Below are 16386 nucleotides of genomic sequence, written 5' to 3'. Positions count from 1 at the left end.
GTCCGCTATTACATTGCAATTTAAAAACAAATTCAACACGAGTACTCATGCTCGGTTTGAATTCCTCTTAGTGTCACATATCCTAGTTTTTTAGGCAGAGGCATGTTCCCATATGTCATTATATATCAAAGCTGCCTATAAAGTGTCACCACATAAAACCTCACTACTTTTTTAAAAGCCTTCACATTTAAAATCAAATTAAGCTTTACAGCTTTACAAATATCTTGGAAGAAGACGTTACTTTTGACATCATGCGTCAGTGGAAGTAGTTTTTTTTTTCATCTCATTACCTCCTATAATCATATCCTACCATCATGTGATACGTCACTTGAGTCTAGAGGGAACATTTTAGAGGATAAATCAATTGCAATTTTGAGGAACATGAGCGGCATTCGTGTCGCGTACTTGGATGAGTGTCAAATGGTTTTTAAACTCACTGTAAAAAAAAAAAAGCTAGATAATTGTCGCCCTTCACTTTAAGAATACTCTACATGTCACGTTGCTGTCAGGTAAACCAAATTGTAAAGATTCGTAGGACTATGCACCATGACAATGCACAAAATGTTGCTGTTCTGGTGCTGAATTCAAGTTTTGGATGCAAGTATAACGCATACAAAGTAGAGTAAAAAGAGAAGAAGTGTGTCGTAATGATAATGTATATGTTGGCTGAGTTGTGAATCCTTATGCTGTTATTATGTATCAGAATATTCATGAATATTGGGTGTGGAAAGTCGAGGAGGATGTGCCTTACTGCCTAAATATGTGGTACTGTTTGTCAAGAAGGTGAAACAATTCACTGCTTTGTGTTATTCCTCGTAATTTAATGTACTTCGGATCAACTATGTTATAAGCAGGCGAAGACAGACTGCTCTGTCTCTGGTGTGTTTTGAATACCACCCTGCAGCAGCATGATGATGCTCTATCCATGGATCTGAAAGTACTTGGCGATTACAAGTTCTAAGGGTCTGATAGCTCACTCAGTAATGAAGAGGCTGTCATTCTTGTCTATTACTAACAGGAATCATTTATAATGAAGCTATGTCTGGCTGTGATTATTTCAATGCATTGTAGTAATATGAAATGGCCATGAGGCGACACTATAGACCGTAACATCGTCAGCAGGTCGCTGGTGAGTCGATGCCCCTCCCACATTAAAAGCGTCACCATGTATTGTCAGTGCTTTGTTAGAATGAGACGCAGGGCGAAGGAGGATGAACACAGAAAATATACTGGCGTGTAATTCGGTACTTCAAACGATCTTTTGGGCTTAATAAGCAAAAGGCGGGTTGACATAAGGATCTATGCTTTGTTCATGTCGTATGGAATTATGCATCTGTCGGGAACAAAGACATCCATCGGGATATATCTAGTGCTTTTTGTCTTGGAGTATAACTGGGGAGCGGTATCGGGGCAGCTCTCCTATTCCGTGTCAGAGGAGGTAAACCCGGGGACTTCTGTTGGAAATCTCGCCAAGGATCTTAATCTCAATGTGCAGGATTTGGAGTCACGTATGTTTCAGATCGTTGCTGGTTCAAAGAGGAAATATTTCGATGTAAATCTGAAGACAGGCTTTCTGTATGTCAGTGAAAGGATAGATAGAGAGGAGCTGTGTGCGAAAGCTGCAAAATGCACACTCAATGTCGAGGCTGTGATTAATAATCCACTGAAGCTTTACCGGATTGAAGTTAATATCCTTGATGTAAATGATAACCCACCCTCTTTCAGTGCCAAATCACAAACCATCGACATAGCAGAGAGCATATTGCCGGGTGCTACATTCCCCGTGCTGTCGGCCTACGACGCCGATGTAGGGAAAAATAGTATTAGTACATACAAGCTGAGCCCCAGTGAATATTTCTCTTTAGCAGTGCACAAGGGAGAGAGTGTGTCAGCCGAGTTAGTTCTTCAGAAAGCATTAGATCGAGAAAAACAGGCTCTAATTAAGCTCACATTAACCGCTGTAGACGGAGGAACACCTCCTAAATCAGGCACGTCCGAAATAATTATTAAGGTTCTGGATAACAATGATAATATTCCAGCCTTTTCAAAAACCTTGTATAAAACAAGTATTACAGAAAACGCACCACTTGGCACTACAGTAGTAACAGTGACTGCAACTGACGCTGACGAGGGGTCAAACAAAGACATTGTCTATTTATTAAATTCAAAGGATCAGGACCATGTTTTCGACATGTTTGAAATTGATTCAGAAACCGGAATAATAACTGTTAAAGGAAAAATTGACTTTGAAACAACTCCTGCTTTTGAAATCCGTGTGCAAGCTGCTGACAAAGGCCAGCCTCCATTAACAGCACAGTGTAAAGTGCTAGTGGAGGTGGTGGACCTGAATGACAATGCCCCTGACATCACAGTAACGTCACTGCTAAGTACAGTGAAGGAGGACGCTGAAATTGGTACTGCCATTGCACTTGTTTCAGTTCTTGACAGAGATGGAGGCAAAAACGGTGAAGTCAAATGTGAGATATTGAATTCAGTGCCTTTTAAGTTAGAGACAAATTATAAAAATTATTACTCTTTAGTCACTGGTGGAGCTCTAGACAGAGAACTCATTTCCCATTACAATATCACAATCAAAGCTACAGATGAAGGTAGGCCTCCTCTCTCTACTACCAGTGGGGTTATTATTCAGGTTTCTGATGTAAATGACAACACACCCCGTTTTTCAGAGACTGCAATAAATATGTATGTAAAAGAAAACAGTCCAGTTGGGACTGTGTTGAAAGCAGTATCTGCAACTGATGCTGACATTGGTGAAAATGGTCAGGTGAGTTATTCATTAGTCAGAGATAATAACTTAGCACCATCATCTGCACTGGTAAACATCAACTCAGAGACTGGAGATATAGTCAGCCTGCAGTCTTTTAACTATGAGGAGTTGAAAACATTTCAGTTTAAAGTTCAGGCCACAGACTCTGGTGTTCCTCCGCTCAGCAGCAACGTGACTGTCAACGTTTTTATCCTGGATGAAAATGACAATAATCCAACAATTCTCGCGCCATATTCTGAGCACGGCTCCGTTAACAGTGAGAGCATCCCCTATTCTGCTGAAGCGGGATACTTTGTGGCAAAGATCAGGGCTGTAGACGCAGACTCTGGATACAATGCACTGCTCTCTTATCACCTCTCTGAGCCCAAAGGAAACAACCTCTTCCGCATCGGAACCAGCACCGGAGAAATCAGGACTAAGAGGAGAATGAGTGACAATGACCTGAAAACTCACCCCTTGCTGGTGTTGGTGTCTGATAACGGAGAACCCTCCCTGTCAGCTACTGTGTCTATTGAGGTGGTGGTGGTTGAGAGCACAGCTGACATCCAGACTCAGTTCAGACATGTGCCCATCAAGGAGGACAGCTTCTCTGCGCTGAACCTCTATCTGCTGATCGCCATTGTGTCGGTGTCAGTCATCTTTCTGCTCAGCCTCATCAGTTTAATAGCTGTCAAATGCCACAGGACAGACGGCACTTTCAGCAGGTACAGCGCCCCAATGATCACCACCCACCCTGACGGGAGCTGGTCTTACTCCAAAGCTACTCAGCAGTATGACGTGTGTTTCAGCTCAGACACACTCAAGAGTGACGTAGTGGTTTTCCCCGCACCGTTTCCGCCTGTAGATGCTGAGCTGATCAGTATTAACGGAGGAGACACTTTTACCAGAACTCAGACTTTACCTAACAAAGAAAAGGTAAGAACATTGGCATTAAGTACATCTCTACTGCCCTTCACTGACACTGAAAATACACTTGTTGCTTAAACAGCTTTGTACTCATTTTAATTTGCTTAAAGTCTGGGTCAGTGAAAGCCTGTGAGGTTGCTGTTTTTTGTTGATCGAAGTCTTCTCATCATACATTATGTTGTTGCTATCTCCCCTCTTTGGCTGCTTTCCCTGCTTGTGAAGTTGTATGTCGCTGTCCGTGGTGCTGAACATAAACCTCTGAATGTGTTCTGCCTGCAATCCCTATGACATATGGAAAATATACTGTAAAGGTGCGTTCCCTTATAAGTAGTTAGACATGCAGTATATTTCCAACTGTACATACTTATCGATATCTTTCTATTGAACACAGAGTGTGGACAAAGTGGTAGGCAAGATATGTTTGTAGCTTACTCTCTAATGGGTGTCTGGATCAATATCTTATTTTCTTGTTACAAAGTCCATGGTGTCTTAAAAAAATAATGTCAGCCCATGACTGTTCATCTTGGCTTGACATGTCACTGTTAACCGATTCCATCTTTTATCCCTTCTTTTAACACTTCATTTGTTGTGGAGTGACTTTTGTAATTCATTTGTAAACATAATGCACAGAAATGGGAATCCCTTTAACCCATAACTTAGGATTTTCTGCTGCAAATTTTAATATATTGCGAATATGATGCAAACTGTACCACATACAGTCACAGTGGAAAAAAAACAGTTATGAACTAAAAACAACAACTAATCAATTTCAGGTTTAAAGATGCTGTGCTTCACTGTCATCAGACGTGCAGCTTTTATGTCGATGTTGAATATCTGTTAAAGGTAGTGTTAATTTCCATTATTCAATAAAGCAGTTTTACAGGTGATTGTCTATTACAGTTACTTTGAATCCGACGTTTGTGGTGCTGCATAACGAGTGAGACTGTCCACATATTTTGAAATACATTGTGTTTTTGATGTAACCAAATCCTTGAAATAACTTTTAGAGCTATTTGTAACTAACTGGTGGTCAGTGTTTCTAAATGAGGAGTGGTATTTCACAGCCGTTTCATACCGTTTGCAGTTAATCAAAGTAACCACACAGTGACGCTATAGACCGTAACACAGAGAGAGTGATGCTCCTCCCAGAGTAAAAACGGAGTGACTGTGGATTTTCATCACAAAGAGACAAGACGAGAGAAGGGAGGGCATAATGGAGTCTCCGTCTATAAGAACAAGAAAATCGAAATAGTGTTGGCTGAAATTTTTACCACAGATCATCATTAACGGCGGAAAACCCTTGTGGATTTATGCTTAATTCTTCCTCGGCGGAATTATGCCTTTACCGAGCAGCAGGAGGTCTTTTGTTTCATATCTGGTGCTGGTGCTGTTGGATTGTTTCTGGGAAGCGGCGTCTGGGCAGCTCTCCTACTCCGTGTCCGAGGAGGTAAACCCGGGGACTAATGTCGGAAATATCGCCAAAGATCTAAACCTCAATGTACAAGATTTGGAGCCCCGTTTGTTTCAGGTTGTTGCAGGATCTAAGAGGAAATACTTCGAGGTAAATCTAAAGACCGGATTTCTGTATGTCAATGACAGGATAGACCGAGAGGAGCTTTGTGCAGATGAGCCTAAATGCACTGTTAGCGTAGAGGCAGTTATAAACAACCCACTAAAGCTTTACCGAATAGAGATAGAAATCGAAGATGTGAATGACCACTCTCCGTCTTTTAACACTAAATCACAAGTGCTGGACATCGCAGAGAACACACTGCCTGGATTTAGATTCGCGTTATCGGAGGCGAGCGATGCTGATGTGGGTAAAAATGGTGTTAGTGCGTATAAGCTCAGTCCAAACGAGTACTTCACTCTTGCCACACACAAAAGAGGGGAGAGTATATCTCCAGAGTTAGTGCTGCAGAAAGCCTTAGACCGTGAGAAAAAAACACATATGCAGCTCATGTTGACTGCGGTAGACGGAGGAACTCCACCAAATTCAGGCACATCACAAATTGAAATAAATATAATAGATAGTAATGATAACGCACCAATGTTCAGCAGCACTCTGTACAAAGTAAAAGCGTTTGAAAATATCCCGATTGGTACGGCGATCTTCACCATAAATGCGACTGATGCTGATGAAGGCACAAACAGTGAAATTATATATTCTCTCCGTAATAAGGATCAGGATCATATTCTGGATGTTTTCAGAATTGATCCTGACACGGGGGTTATTTCAGTGAAAAGCAAAATTGACTATGAGGAAAGAAAGGCATTTGAGATCCGAGCAGAGGCGAGAGACAAAGGCCAGCCTCCCCTGTCTGCTCATAGCAAAGTGCTGGTAGAGGTAATTGATGTAAACGACAACGCTCCTGAAATCACTGTGACGTCAGTGCTCAATACAGTGAATGAGGATGCTGATGTAGGTACTGCCATCGCACTTGTGTCCGTTCTAGACAGAGACAGTGGTAAAAATGGTGAGGTGAAATGTGAAATCTTAAATACAGTACCGTTCAAATTGGAGACGAACTACAAAAACTATTATTCTCTAGTAGTTGACGGACATTTGGACAGAGAAGTAACTCCTCAGTACAACGTGACAATTTCAGCTACTGATGAAGGGAGTCCTCCTCTGTCCAACATCAGTGTTATTAGTGTCCACGTTTCTGATGTTAATGACAATGCCCCATATTTCCCAGAACAGTTAATAAATATTTATGTGAAAGAAAACAGCAAAGTAGGGACGGTGATTAAAAGAGTGACTGCAACTGATGCTGACGTCAACAACAACGGTCACGTGAGCTACTCATTATTAGACAGTAATAGTAAATCTCTGCCCCTCCCCACAATGGTGAACATCAACTCAGAGACGGGAGATATAGTCAGCCTGCAGTCTTTTAACTATGAGGAGTTGAAAACGTTTCAGTTTAAAGTTCAGGCCACAGACTCTGGTGTTCCTCCGCTCAGCAGCAACGTGACTGTCAACGTTTTAATCCTGGATGAAAATGACAATAATCCAACAATTCTCGCGCCATATTCTGAGCACGGCTCCGTTAACAGTGAGAGCATCCCCTATTCTGCTGAAGCGGGATACTTTGTGGCAAAGATCAGGGCTGTAGACGCAGACTCTGGATACAATGCGCTGCTCTCTTATCACCTCTCTGAGCCCAAAGGAAACAACCTCTTCCGCATCGGAACCAGCACCGGAGAAATCAGGACTAAGAGGAGAATGAGTGACAATGACCTGAAAACTCACCCCTTGCTGGTGTTGGTGTCTGATAACGGAGAACCCTCCCTGTCAGCTACTGTGTCTATTGAGGTGGTGGTGGTTGAGAGCACAGCTGACATCCAGACTCAGTTCAGACATGTGCCCATAAAGGAGGACAGCTTCTCTGCGCTGAACCTCTATCTGCTGATCGCCATTGTGGCGGTGTCAGTCATCTTTCTGCTCAGCCTCATCAGTTTAATAGCTGTCAAATGCCACAGGACAGACGGCACTTTCAGCAGGTACAGCGCCCCAATGATCACCACCCACCCTGACGGGAGCTGGTCTTACTCCAAAGCTACTCAGCAGTATGACGTGTGTTTCAGCTCAGACACACTCAAGAGTGACGTAGTGGTTTTCCCCGCACCGTTTCCGCCTGTAGATGCGGAGCTGATCAGTATAAACGGAGGAGACACTTTTACCAGAACTCAGACTTTACCCAATGAAAAAAAGGTGAGTTGTGTTTAATTTTAGTATTAATCGAAAGAAGTGAATCATGCATATCTTTGGGTGAACATAAACTCCGTATACTTATATATAGATATACTTAAAATATTATCTACTCATAATTATTATCTGAAACCGTAATATTCTATCGGTGTAACTCTGGCTCTTGTTTATTTTCTCTCTGCAATTTGAGACGTGACTGTAACTGGTTTGATAGGCTTTTCCCCGGACTCGAAAGTTGGCGGGTGATTAATGAATATTGATTGTGCCAGCGATGGTTTATATGATGTATGAGCGTTTTCATAACAACAAAGTAGATATCTTGTTACTGTGTTTTACGGTGTGTTGGATATGGAGCTCTGCAGTAACTTGAGTTGTGGCTCGACATGTATGTAAACTGCTTTGGGCCGCTGTCCATGGTGCTGAAAAGGTGAGTTTCTGTTCTCTGTATTGAGATTTGGGTGCTGTCCGTGGTGATAATATTGTAGCGCACATTTTGCGGTTAATATTCTGTATCGTAGTGTTAAAGAACTGAATACAGACATTTGCCGTGTACAGATATTATCCCAATGCGTACTGACATCAATTTATTAAACTAGTATACATATCTCACAGATAAAGATTCTTCTATTAACAGTCTAAAAGTTGAGCCTAAGTCTTCCAGTAACAACCCACACATTTTAGTTCATTATTCAGCATAGATTTTCTCATTAATGCTGTTTATTGTAGCTTATACCAAACATCTCATTTTCTGCTTTGGGCCGTCTTTCTGTATACAAAAGTGTCACAAGATGTCGCTGGAGACCATGCAAAAATATTGTGCTCACCATCTAGAAACCCCTCCTCTACTTATGACAAAACAGAGAACGTCATCATCTGGCAGTGCTTTGTGAAAATAGCGTAGAGACGAGTGGAGCCCTGAAGAGAGAGGACACGAAGCGAGGATGGATACATAACAAGGATATTTTTCACTTGTCGTGGAGAGGCCGAGAGGCAGGAAACGGATTTGTTGCTTTTGCCGAAACAGCGATGGCAGCTCGGGAACAATGGGATATTATCTGGGGTGTGTTTTTCATTCTGCTTTGTCTCTGCGACTCCTCCGTGGCTCAAATATCCTACTCAGTTTCAGAGGAGGTGGACAAAGGGACCGCGGTGGGAAATCTCGCTAAGGATTTAAACCTCAATGTGCAGCAACTCCAGTCCGCGGGTCTTCAGATCACCTCTGGGTATAAAACGAGGTATTTTGACATAAATCGTGAATCTGGAGTTCTTTTCGTTAACGAGAGGATAGATCGGGAGGAGCTTTGTCCTAATACGGTAAAGTGCTCTTTAAATATAGAGGCCACGCTGAGTAACCCTCGCAGCCTCCATCGAATTGAAGTTGTTATCAATGATATTAACGACAATGCTCCGTCTTTTCTGGAAGACATAGCTACAATAGATATGTCTGAGTCTTCATATGTCGGAGAGAGGCATCCACTGCCGACAGCGCATGATGCAGACGTAGGTGCTAATTCGGTTAAGACTTACAAATTGAATCCGAATGAGTATTTTTCTTTGGACATACAGGACATTGGAGACCAGAGTGTGTCTGCTGAGCTGGTGCTGCAGAAAGCATTAGATCGAGAAAAGCAGGCTGTTATTGAACTCACACTGACGGCGATAGATGGAGGGAAACCTCCCAAAACGGGGACTTCACAGATACAAGTTAATGTACTGGATGTAAATGACAATTCTCCTGTGTTCAGTAAATCTCTTTACAAGGTCCAGGTTGTTGAAAATGCAAATATTGGCACAACGTTATTAACACTAACAGCTACTGATTTAGATGACGGTGTAAATGGTCAAATTATATACTCTTTCACTGAACGAGGACGTTTAAACCGAGATTATAAATTTGCCCTTAATGAGAATACTGGAGAAATTACTGTAAAAGGCAATATTGATTATGAGGAAAATCAAGCACATGAGATTCGTGTTCAAGCGCGAGATAGAGGCACTCCTCCTCGCAGTGCACATGGCAAGGTTTTAGTCGAAGTTATCGATGTCAATGACAACGCTCCAGAAATCTTGGTTTCATCACTGATGAGTCCAGTGAAAGAGGACGCTGAAATAGGCACAGCTGTTGCCATGGTGACTGTCACTGATAAAGATGGAGGCAAAATGGTCTGACAAACTGTAAAATTACAGGTTCTGTGCCATTTAGGTTAAAATCTAACTATAAAAATTATTATTCGTTGTCTTGACAGACCAAGTTTAATGTATCAATTACAGCAGATGAAGGATGTTTCTGATGTTAATGACAATCCTCCTCGATTCCTGGAGCCTCTGATTAATGTTTATGTGAAAGGATTGGAACCACTATTCATACACTGACGACATTAGATTCAGATTTGAATGCTTCAATGGTGAACATCAACTCAGAGACTGGAGATATAGTCAGCCTGCAGTCTTTTAACTATGAGGAGCTGAAAACGTTTCAGTTTAAAGTTCAGTGCCACAGACTCTGGTGTTCCTCCGCTCAGCAGCAACGTGACTGTCAACGTTTTAATCCTGGATGAAATGACAATAATCCAACAATTCGCGCCATATTCTGAGCACGGCTCCGTTAACAGTGAGAGCATCCCTATTCTGCTGAAGCGGGATACTTTGTGGCAAAAGATCAGGGCTGTAGACGCAGACTCTGGATACAATGCGCTGCTCTCTTATCACCTCTCTGAGCCCAAAGGAAACAACCTCTTCCGCATCGGAACCAGCACCGGAGAAATCAGGACTAAGAGGAGAATGAGTGACAATGACCTAAAAACTCACCCTTGCTGGTGTTGGTGTCTGATAACGGAGAACCCTCCTGTCAGCTACTGTGTCTATTGAGGTGGTGGTGGTTGAGAGCACAGCTGACATCCAGACTCAGTTATGGTACATAACAAGGATATTTTTCACTTGTCGTGGAGGCCGAGAGGCAGGAAACGGATTTGTTGCTTTTGCCGAAACAGCGATGGCAGCTCGGGAACAATGGGATATTATCTGGGGTGTGTTTTTCATTCTGCTTTGTCTCTGCGACTCCTCCGTGGCTCAAATATCCTACTCAGTTTCAGAGGAGGTGGACAAAGGGACAGCGGTGGGAAATCTCGCTAAGGATTTAAACCTCAGTGTGCAGCAACTCCAATCCGCGGGTCTTCAGATCACCTCTGGGTATAAAAAGCGGTATTTTGACATAAATCGTGAATCTGGAGTTCTTTTCGTTAACGAGAGGATAGATCGGGAGGAGCTTTGTCCTAATACGGTAAAGTGCTCTTTAAATATAGAGGCCACGCTGAGTAACCCTCGCAGCCTCCATCGAATTGAAGTTGTTATCAATGATATTAACGACAATGCTCCGTCTTTTCTGAAAGAAATAACCACAATAGATATGTCTGAATCTTCATATGTCGGAGAGAGGCATCCACTGCCGACAGCGCATGATGCAGACGTAGGTGCTAATTCGGTTAAGACTTACAAATTGAATCCGAATGAGTATTTTTCTTTGGACATACAGGACATTGGAGACCAGAGTGTGTCTGCTGAGCTGGTGCTGCAGAAAGCATTAGATCGAGAAAAGCAGGCTGTTATTGAACTCACTCTGACAGCGATGGATGGAGGGAAACCTCCCAAAACGGGGACTTTACAGATACAAGTTAATGTGCTGGATGTAAATGACAATTCTCCTGTGTTCAGTAAATCTTTTTACAAGGTCCAGGTTGTTGAAAATGCAAATATTGGCACAACGTTATTAACACTGACAGCTACTGATTTAGATGACGGTGTTAATAGTCAAATTATATACTCTTTCACAGAAACGGGTCGTGTAAACCCCAATGATAAATTTGCCCTTAACGAAAATACTGGTGAAATTACTGTAAAAGGCAATATTGATTATGAAGAAAATCAAGCATACGAGATTCGTGTTCAGGCGCGAGATAGAGGCACTCCTCCTCGCAGTGCACATGGCAAGGTTTTAGTCGAAGTTATCGATGTCAATGACAACGCTCCAGAAATCTTGGTTTCATCACTGATGAGTCCAGTGAAAGAGGACGCTGAAATAGGCACAGCTGTTGCCATGGTGACTATCACTGATAAAGATGGAGGCAAAAACGGTCTGACAAACTGTAAAATTACAGGTTCTGTGCCATTTAGGTTAAAATCTAACTATAAAAATTATTATTCGTTGTTAGTTGACGGGCCTCTTGACAGAGAGAGTGTTTCCAAGTTTAATGTATCAATTACAGCTGCAGATGAAGGAACACCCTCTCTGTCGAGCACAAGCGTCATCACTGTTCAAGTTTCTGATGTTAATGACAATCCTCCTCGATTCCTGGAGCCTCTGATTAATGTTTATGAGAATACTCCGATTGGAACCACTATTCATACACTGACGACATTAGATTCAGATTTGAATGAAAACGCAAAAGCAACGTACCACTTAATAAACAGTTCCCCAAAGACCACACAGATAGCTTCAATGGTGAACATCAACTCAGAGACTGGAGATATAGTCAGCCTGCAGTCTTTTAACTATGAGGAGCTGAAAACGTTTCAGTTTAAAGTTCAGGCCACAGACTCTGGTGTTCCTCCGCTCAGCAGCAACGTGACTGTCAACGTTTTAATCCTGGATGAAAATGACAATAATCCAACAATTCTCGCGCCATATTCTGAGCACGGCTCCGTTAACAGTGAGAGCATCCCCTATTCTGCTGAAGCGGGATACTTTGTGGCAAAGATCAGGGCTGTAGACGCAGACTCTGGATACAATGCGCTGCTCTCTTATCACCTCTCTGAGCCCAAAGGAAACAACCTCTTCCGCATCGGAACCAGCACCGGAGAAATCAGGACTAAGAGGAGAATGAGTGACAATGACCTGAAAACTCACCCCTTGCTGGTGTTGGTGTCTGATAACGGAGAACCCTCCTGTCAGCTACTGTGTCTATTGAGGTGGTGGTGGTTGAGAGCACAGCTGACATCCAGACTCAGTTCAGACATGTGCCCATAAAGGAGGACAGCTTCTCTGCGCTGAACCTCTATCTGCTGATCGCCATTGTGGCGGTGTCAGTCATCTTTCTGCTCAGCCTCATCAGTTTAATAGCTGTCAAATGCCACAGGACAGACGGCACTTTCAGCAGGTACAGCGCCCCAATGATCACTACCCACCCTGACGGGAGCTGGTCTTACTCCAAAGCTACTCAGCAGTATGACGTGTGTTTCAGCTCAGACACACTCAAGAGTGACGTAGTGGTTTTCCCCGCACCGTTTCCGCCTGTAGATGCGGAGCTGATCAGTATTAATGGAGGAGACACTTTTACCAGAACTCAGACTTTACCCAATAAGGAAAAGGTGAGTTGTGCTTAATATCACTATTCATCTAAAGGAGCGAATCATGTCTACCTTTGGGTTAACATAATCATCGTATATTTACATACAGAGATACTTGTAATGTTGTCTATATTATCTACTTATAATAATCATCTGAAACCATACTAATCTGTGGGTGTAACTCTGGCACTTGTTGCTTATCCCTCTGCAGTCTAACTGGTTTGATTCGTTTTTCTACGGACTAGAAAGTTGGCGGGTGACTTAATGAAAGTTAACTGTGTCAGCGATGGTTTCTATGATGTAAGAGCATTTTCATGACACAAAGTAAATATCTTGTTGCTGTGTTTTGCGGTGTGTTGGGTGCAGTGCTCTGCAGTCATTTGAGTTGTGCCTCGACATGTATGTAAACTGCTTTAGACCTCTGTCCATGGTGCTGAAGAAGTATTTTTCTGTTCTCTGTTTTGAGATTTGGGTGCTGTCCGTGGTGATGATATTTAGCGCACATTCTGCAGGTAATATTCCATGTCTTAGTGTTCAATAACTGAATACAGGCATTGGCCGTGTAAAATAACCACAAAACCAGATATCATCTTCATGTATGATAAGAGCAATTCATTAATCGACATATCTCACAGATAAAGATTCTTCTATGAACAGTCTCCAAACTGAGCAGTATACCAAAGTATTCCAAAAACAACCCATATATTTCAGTTCATTATTCAGCATAGATTTTCTCATTAATGCTGTTTATCGTACCTTACAATGAGCATTTCATTTTCTGCTTTGGGCCGTCTTTCTGTATACAAAAGTGTCACAAGATGTCGCTGGAGACCATGCAAAAATATTGTGCTCACCATCTAGAAACCCCTCCTCTAGTCATGACAAAACAGAGAACGTCATCATCTGGCAGTGCTTTGTGAAAATAGCGTAGAGACGAGTGGAGCCCTGAAGAGCGAGGACACGAAGCGAGGATGGATACATAACAAGGATATTTTTCACTTGTCGTGGAGAGGCCGAGAGGCAGGAAACGGATTTGTTGCTTTTGCCGAAACAGCGATGGCAGCTCGGGAACAATGGGATATTATCTGGGGTGTGTTTTTCATTCTGCTTTGTCTCTGCGACTCCTCCGTGGCTCAGATATCCTACTCAGTTTCAGAGGAGGTGGACAAAGGGACAGCGGTGGGAAATCTCGCTAAGGATTTAAACCTCAGTGTGCAGCAACTCCAATCCGCGGGTCTTCAGATCACCTCTGGGTATAAAAAGCGGTATTTTGACATAAATCGTGAATCTGGAGTTCTTTTCGTTAACGAGAGGATAGATCGGGAGGAGCTTTGTCCTAATACGGTAAAGTGCTCTTTAAATATAGAGGCCACGCTGAGTAACCCTCGCAGCCTCCATCGAATTGAAGTTGTTATCAATGATATTAACGACAATGCTCCGTCTTTTCTGAAAGAAATAAGCACTATTGATATGTACGAGTCTTCATATGTCGGAGAAAGGCATCCACTGCCGACAGCGCATGATGCAGATGTAGGTGCTAATTCGATTAAGACTTACAAATTGAATCCGAATGAGTATTTCTCTTTAGATATACAGAGTATTGGAGACCAGAGTGTGTCTGCTGAGCTGGTGCTGCAGAAAGCTTTAGATCGAGAAAAGCAGGCTGTTATTGAACTCACTCTGACAGCGATAGATGGAGGGAAACCTCCCAAAACGGGGACTTTACAAATACAAGTTAATGTACTGGATGTAAATGACAATTCACCCTTGTTCAGTAAATCTCTTTACAAGGTCCAAGTTGTTGAAAATGCAAATATTGGCACAACGTTATTAATTCTGACAGCTACTGATTTAGATGACGGTGTTAATAGTCAAATTATATACTCTTTCACAGAAACGGGACATTTAAACCCCGATGATAAATTTGCCCTGAACGAAAATACTGGTGAAATTACTGTAAAAGGCAATATTGATTATGAAGAAAATCAAGCATACGAAATTCGTGTTCAGGCGCGAGATAGAGGCACCCCTCCTCGCAGTGCACATGGCAAGGTTTTAGTCGAAGTTATCGATGTCAATGACAACGCTCCAGAAATCTTGGTTTCATCACTGATGAGTCCAGTGAAAGAGGACGCTGAAATAGGCACAGCTGTTGCCATGGTGACTGTCACTGATAAAGATGGAGGCAAAAATGGTCTGACAAACTGTAAAATTACAGGTTCTGTGCCATTTAAGTTAAAATCTAACTATAAAAATTATTATTCGTTGTTAGTTGACGGGCCTCTTGACAGAGAGAGTGTTTCCAAGTTTAATGTATCAATTACAGCTGCAGATGAAGGAACACCCTCTCTGTCGAGCACAAGCGTCATCACTGTTCAAGTTTCTGATGTTAATGACAATCCTCCTCGATTCCTGGAGCCTCTGATTAATGTTTATGTGAAAGAGAATACTCCGATTGGAACCACTATTCATACACTGACGACATTAGATTCAGATTTGAATGAAAACGCAAAAGCAACGTACCACTTAATAAACAGTTCCCCAAAGACCACACAGATAGCTTCAATGGTGAACATCAACTCAGAGACTGGAGATATAGTCAGCCTGCAGTCTTTTAACTATGAGGAGCTGAAAACGTTTCAGTTTAAAGTTCAGGCCACAGACTCTGGTGTTCCTCCGCTCAGCAGCAACGTGACTGTCAACGTTTTAATCCTGGATGAAAATGACAATAATCCAACAATTCTCGCGCCATATTCTGAGCACGGCTCCGTTAACAGTGAGAGCATCCCCTATTCTGCTGAAGCGGGATACTTTGTGGCAAAGATCAGGGCTGTAGACGCAGACTCTGGATACAATGCACTGCTCTCTTATCACCTCTCTGAGCCCAAAGGAAACAACCTCTTCCGCATCGGAACCAGCACCGGAGAAATCAGGACTAAGAGGAGAATGAGTGACAATGACCTGAAAACTCACCCCTTGCTGGTGTTGGTGTCTGATAACGGAGAACCCTCCCTGTCAGCTACTGTGTCTATTGAGGTGGTGGTGGTTGAGAGCACAGCTGACATCCAGACTCAGTTCAGACATGTGCCCATAAAGGAGGACAGCTTCTCTGCGCTGAACCTGTATCTGCTGATCGCCATTGTGGCTGTGTCAGTCATCTTTCTGCTCAGCCTCATCAGTTTAATAGCTGTCAAATGCCACAGGACAGACGGCACTTTCAGCAGGTACAGCGCCCCAATGATCACCACCCACCCTGACGGGAGCTGGTCTTACTCCAAAGCTACTCAGCAGTATGACGTGTGTTTCAGCTCAGACACACTCAAGAGTGACGTAGTGGTTTTCCCCGCACCGTTTCCGCCTGTAGATGCGGAGCTGATCAGCATAAACGGAGGAGACACTTTTACCAGAACACAGACTTTACCTAATAAAGAAAAGGTAAGAGAAATGCAACTCATTTCATCTCGGGGTTGTTTTCCTCTAAGTATTATTCATATTAATTCACAAATTCATGAACAGTACATTTTTATGTCATAGTGTAAGTTCAGTGTGGCTGGTACATGTGGCTTCCTTGTTGTTACTTTACATTTTGAAATGGTTATTGTTTGCTAAAATGTTTCCTCGGAATGGGAAAATG

At 42.6% G+C, this 16386-nt stretch overlaps 2 protein-coding genes across 17 annotated transcripts in view; both read left to right on the top strand.

The window, feature by feature from the left end:
* Positions 1-16386, top strand: part of LOC125894504 (protocadherin alpha-C2-like) — a 232042-nt gene that overhangs the window by 142591 nt on the left and 73065 nt on the right. Inside the window, exons 1-2 of one of the 16 annotated variants that reach the window (XM_049585947.1) lie at positions 10364-11563; positions 14971-16187. The exons of 12 other annotated variants lie outside the window; for them this stretch is intronic. In XM_049585947.1, the coding sequence (XP_049441904.1) occupies positions 10402-11563; positions 14971-16187 (2379 nt within the window). In that variant the 5' untranslated portion in view covers positions 10364-10401. Of the gene's footprint in view, positions 1-1183; positions 3704-4815; positions 7413-10363; positions 11564-13548; positions 16188-16386 lie in introns of those variants that run through there. 3 more of the 16 variants (XM_049585937.1, XM_049585938.1, XM_049585943.1) reach the window with 3 other exon arrangements.
* Positions 7725-9578, top strand: LOC125894987 (protocadherin gamma-C3-like). The gene has a single exon (XM_049586756.1). The coding sequence runs from the start codon at positions 8436-8438 to the stop codon at positions 9576-9578; it is 1143 nt and encodes a 380-aa protein (XP_049442713.1). The 5' UTR covers positions 7725-8435.

Source organism: Epinephelus fuscoguttatus, linkage group LG9 (assembly GCF_011397635.1).
Source record: "Epinephelus fuscoguttatus linkage group LG9, E.fuscoguttatus.final_Chr_v1".
Lineage (NCBI taxonomy): Eukaryota > Metazoa > Chordata > Actinopteri > Perciformes > Serranidae > Epinephelus > Epinephelus fuscoguttatus.
Note: the sequence above shows the minus strand (reverse complement) of the source record. Positions and strands in the feature narration are given on the sequence as shown.

Excerpts from the sequence above, each read along its gene's own strand:
- LOC125894987 (XM_049586756.1), top strand. The coding sequence starts at position 8,436 with ATGGCAGCTCGGGAACAATGGGATATTATCTGGGGTGTGTTTTTCATT.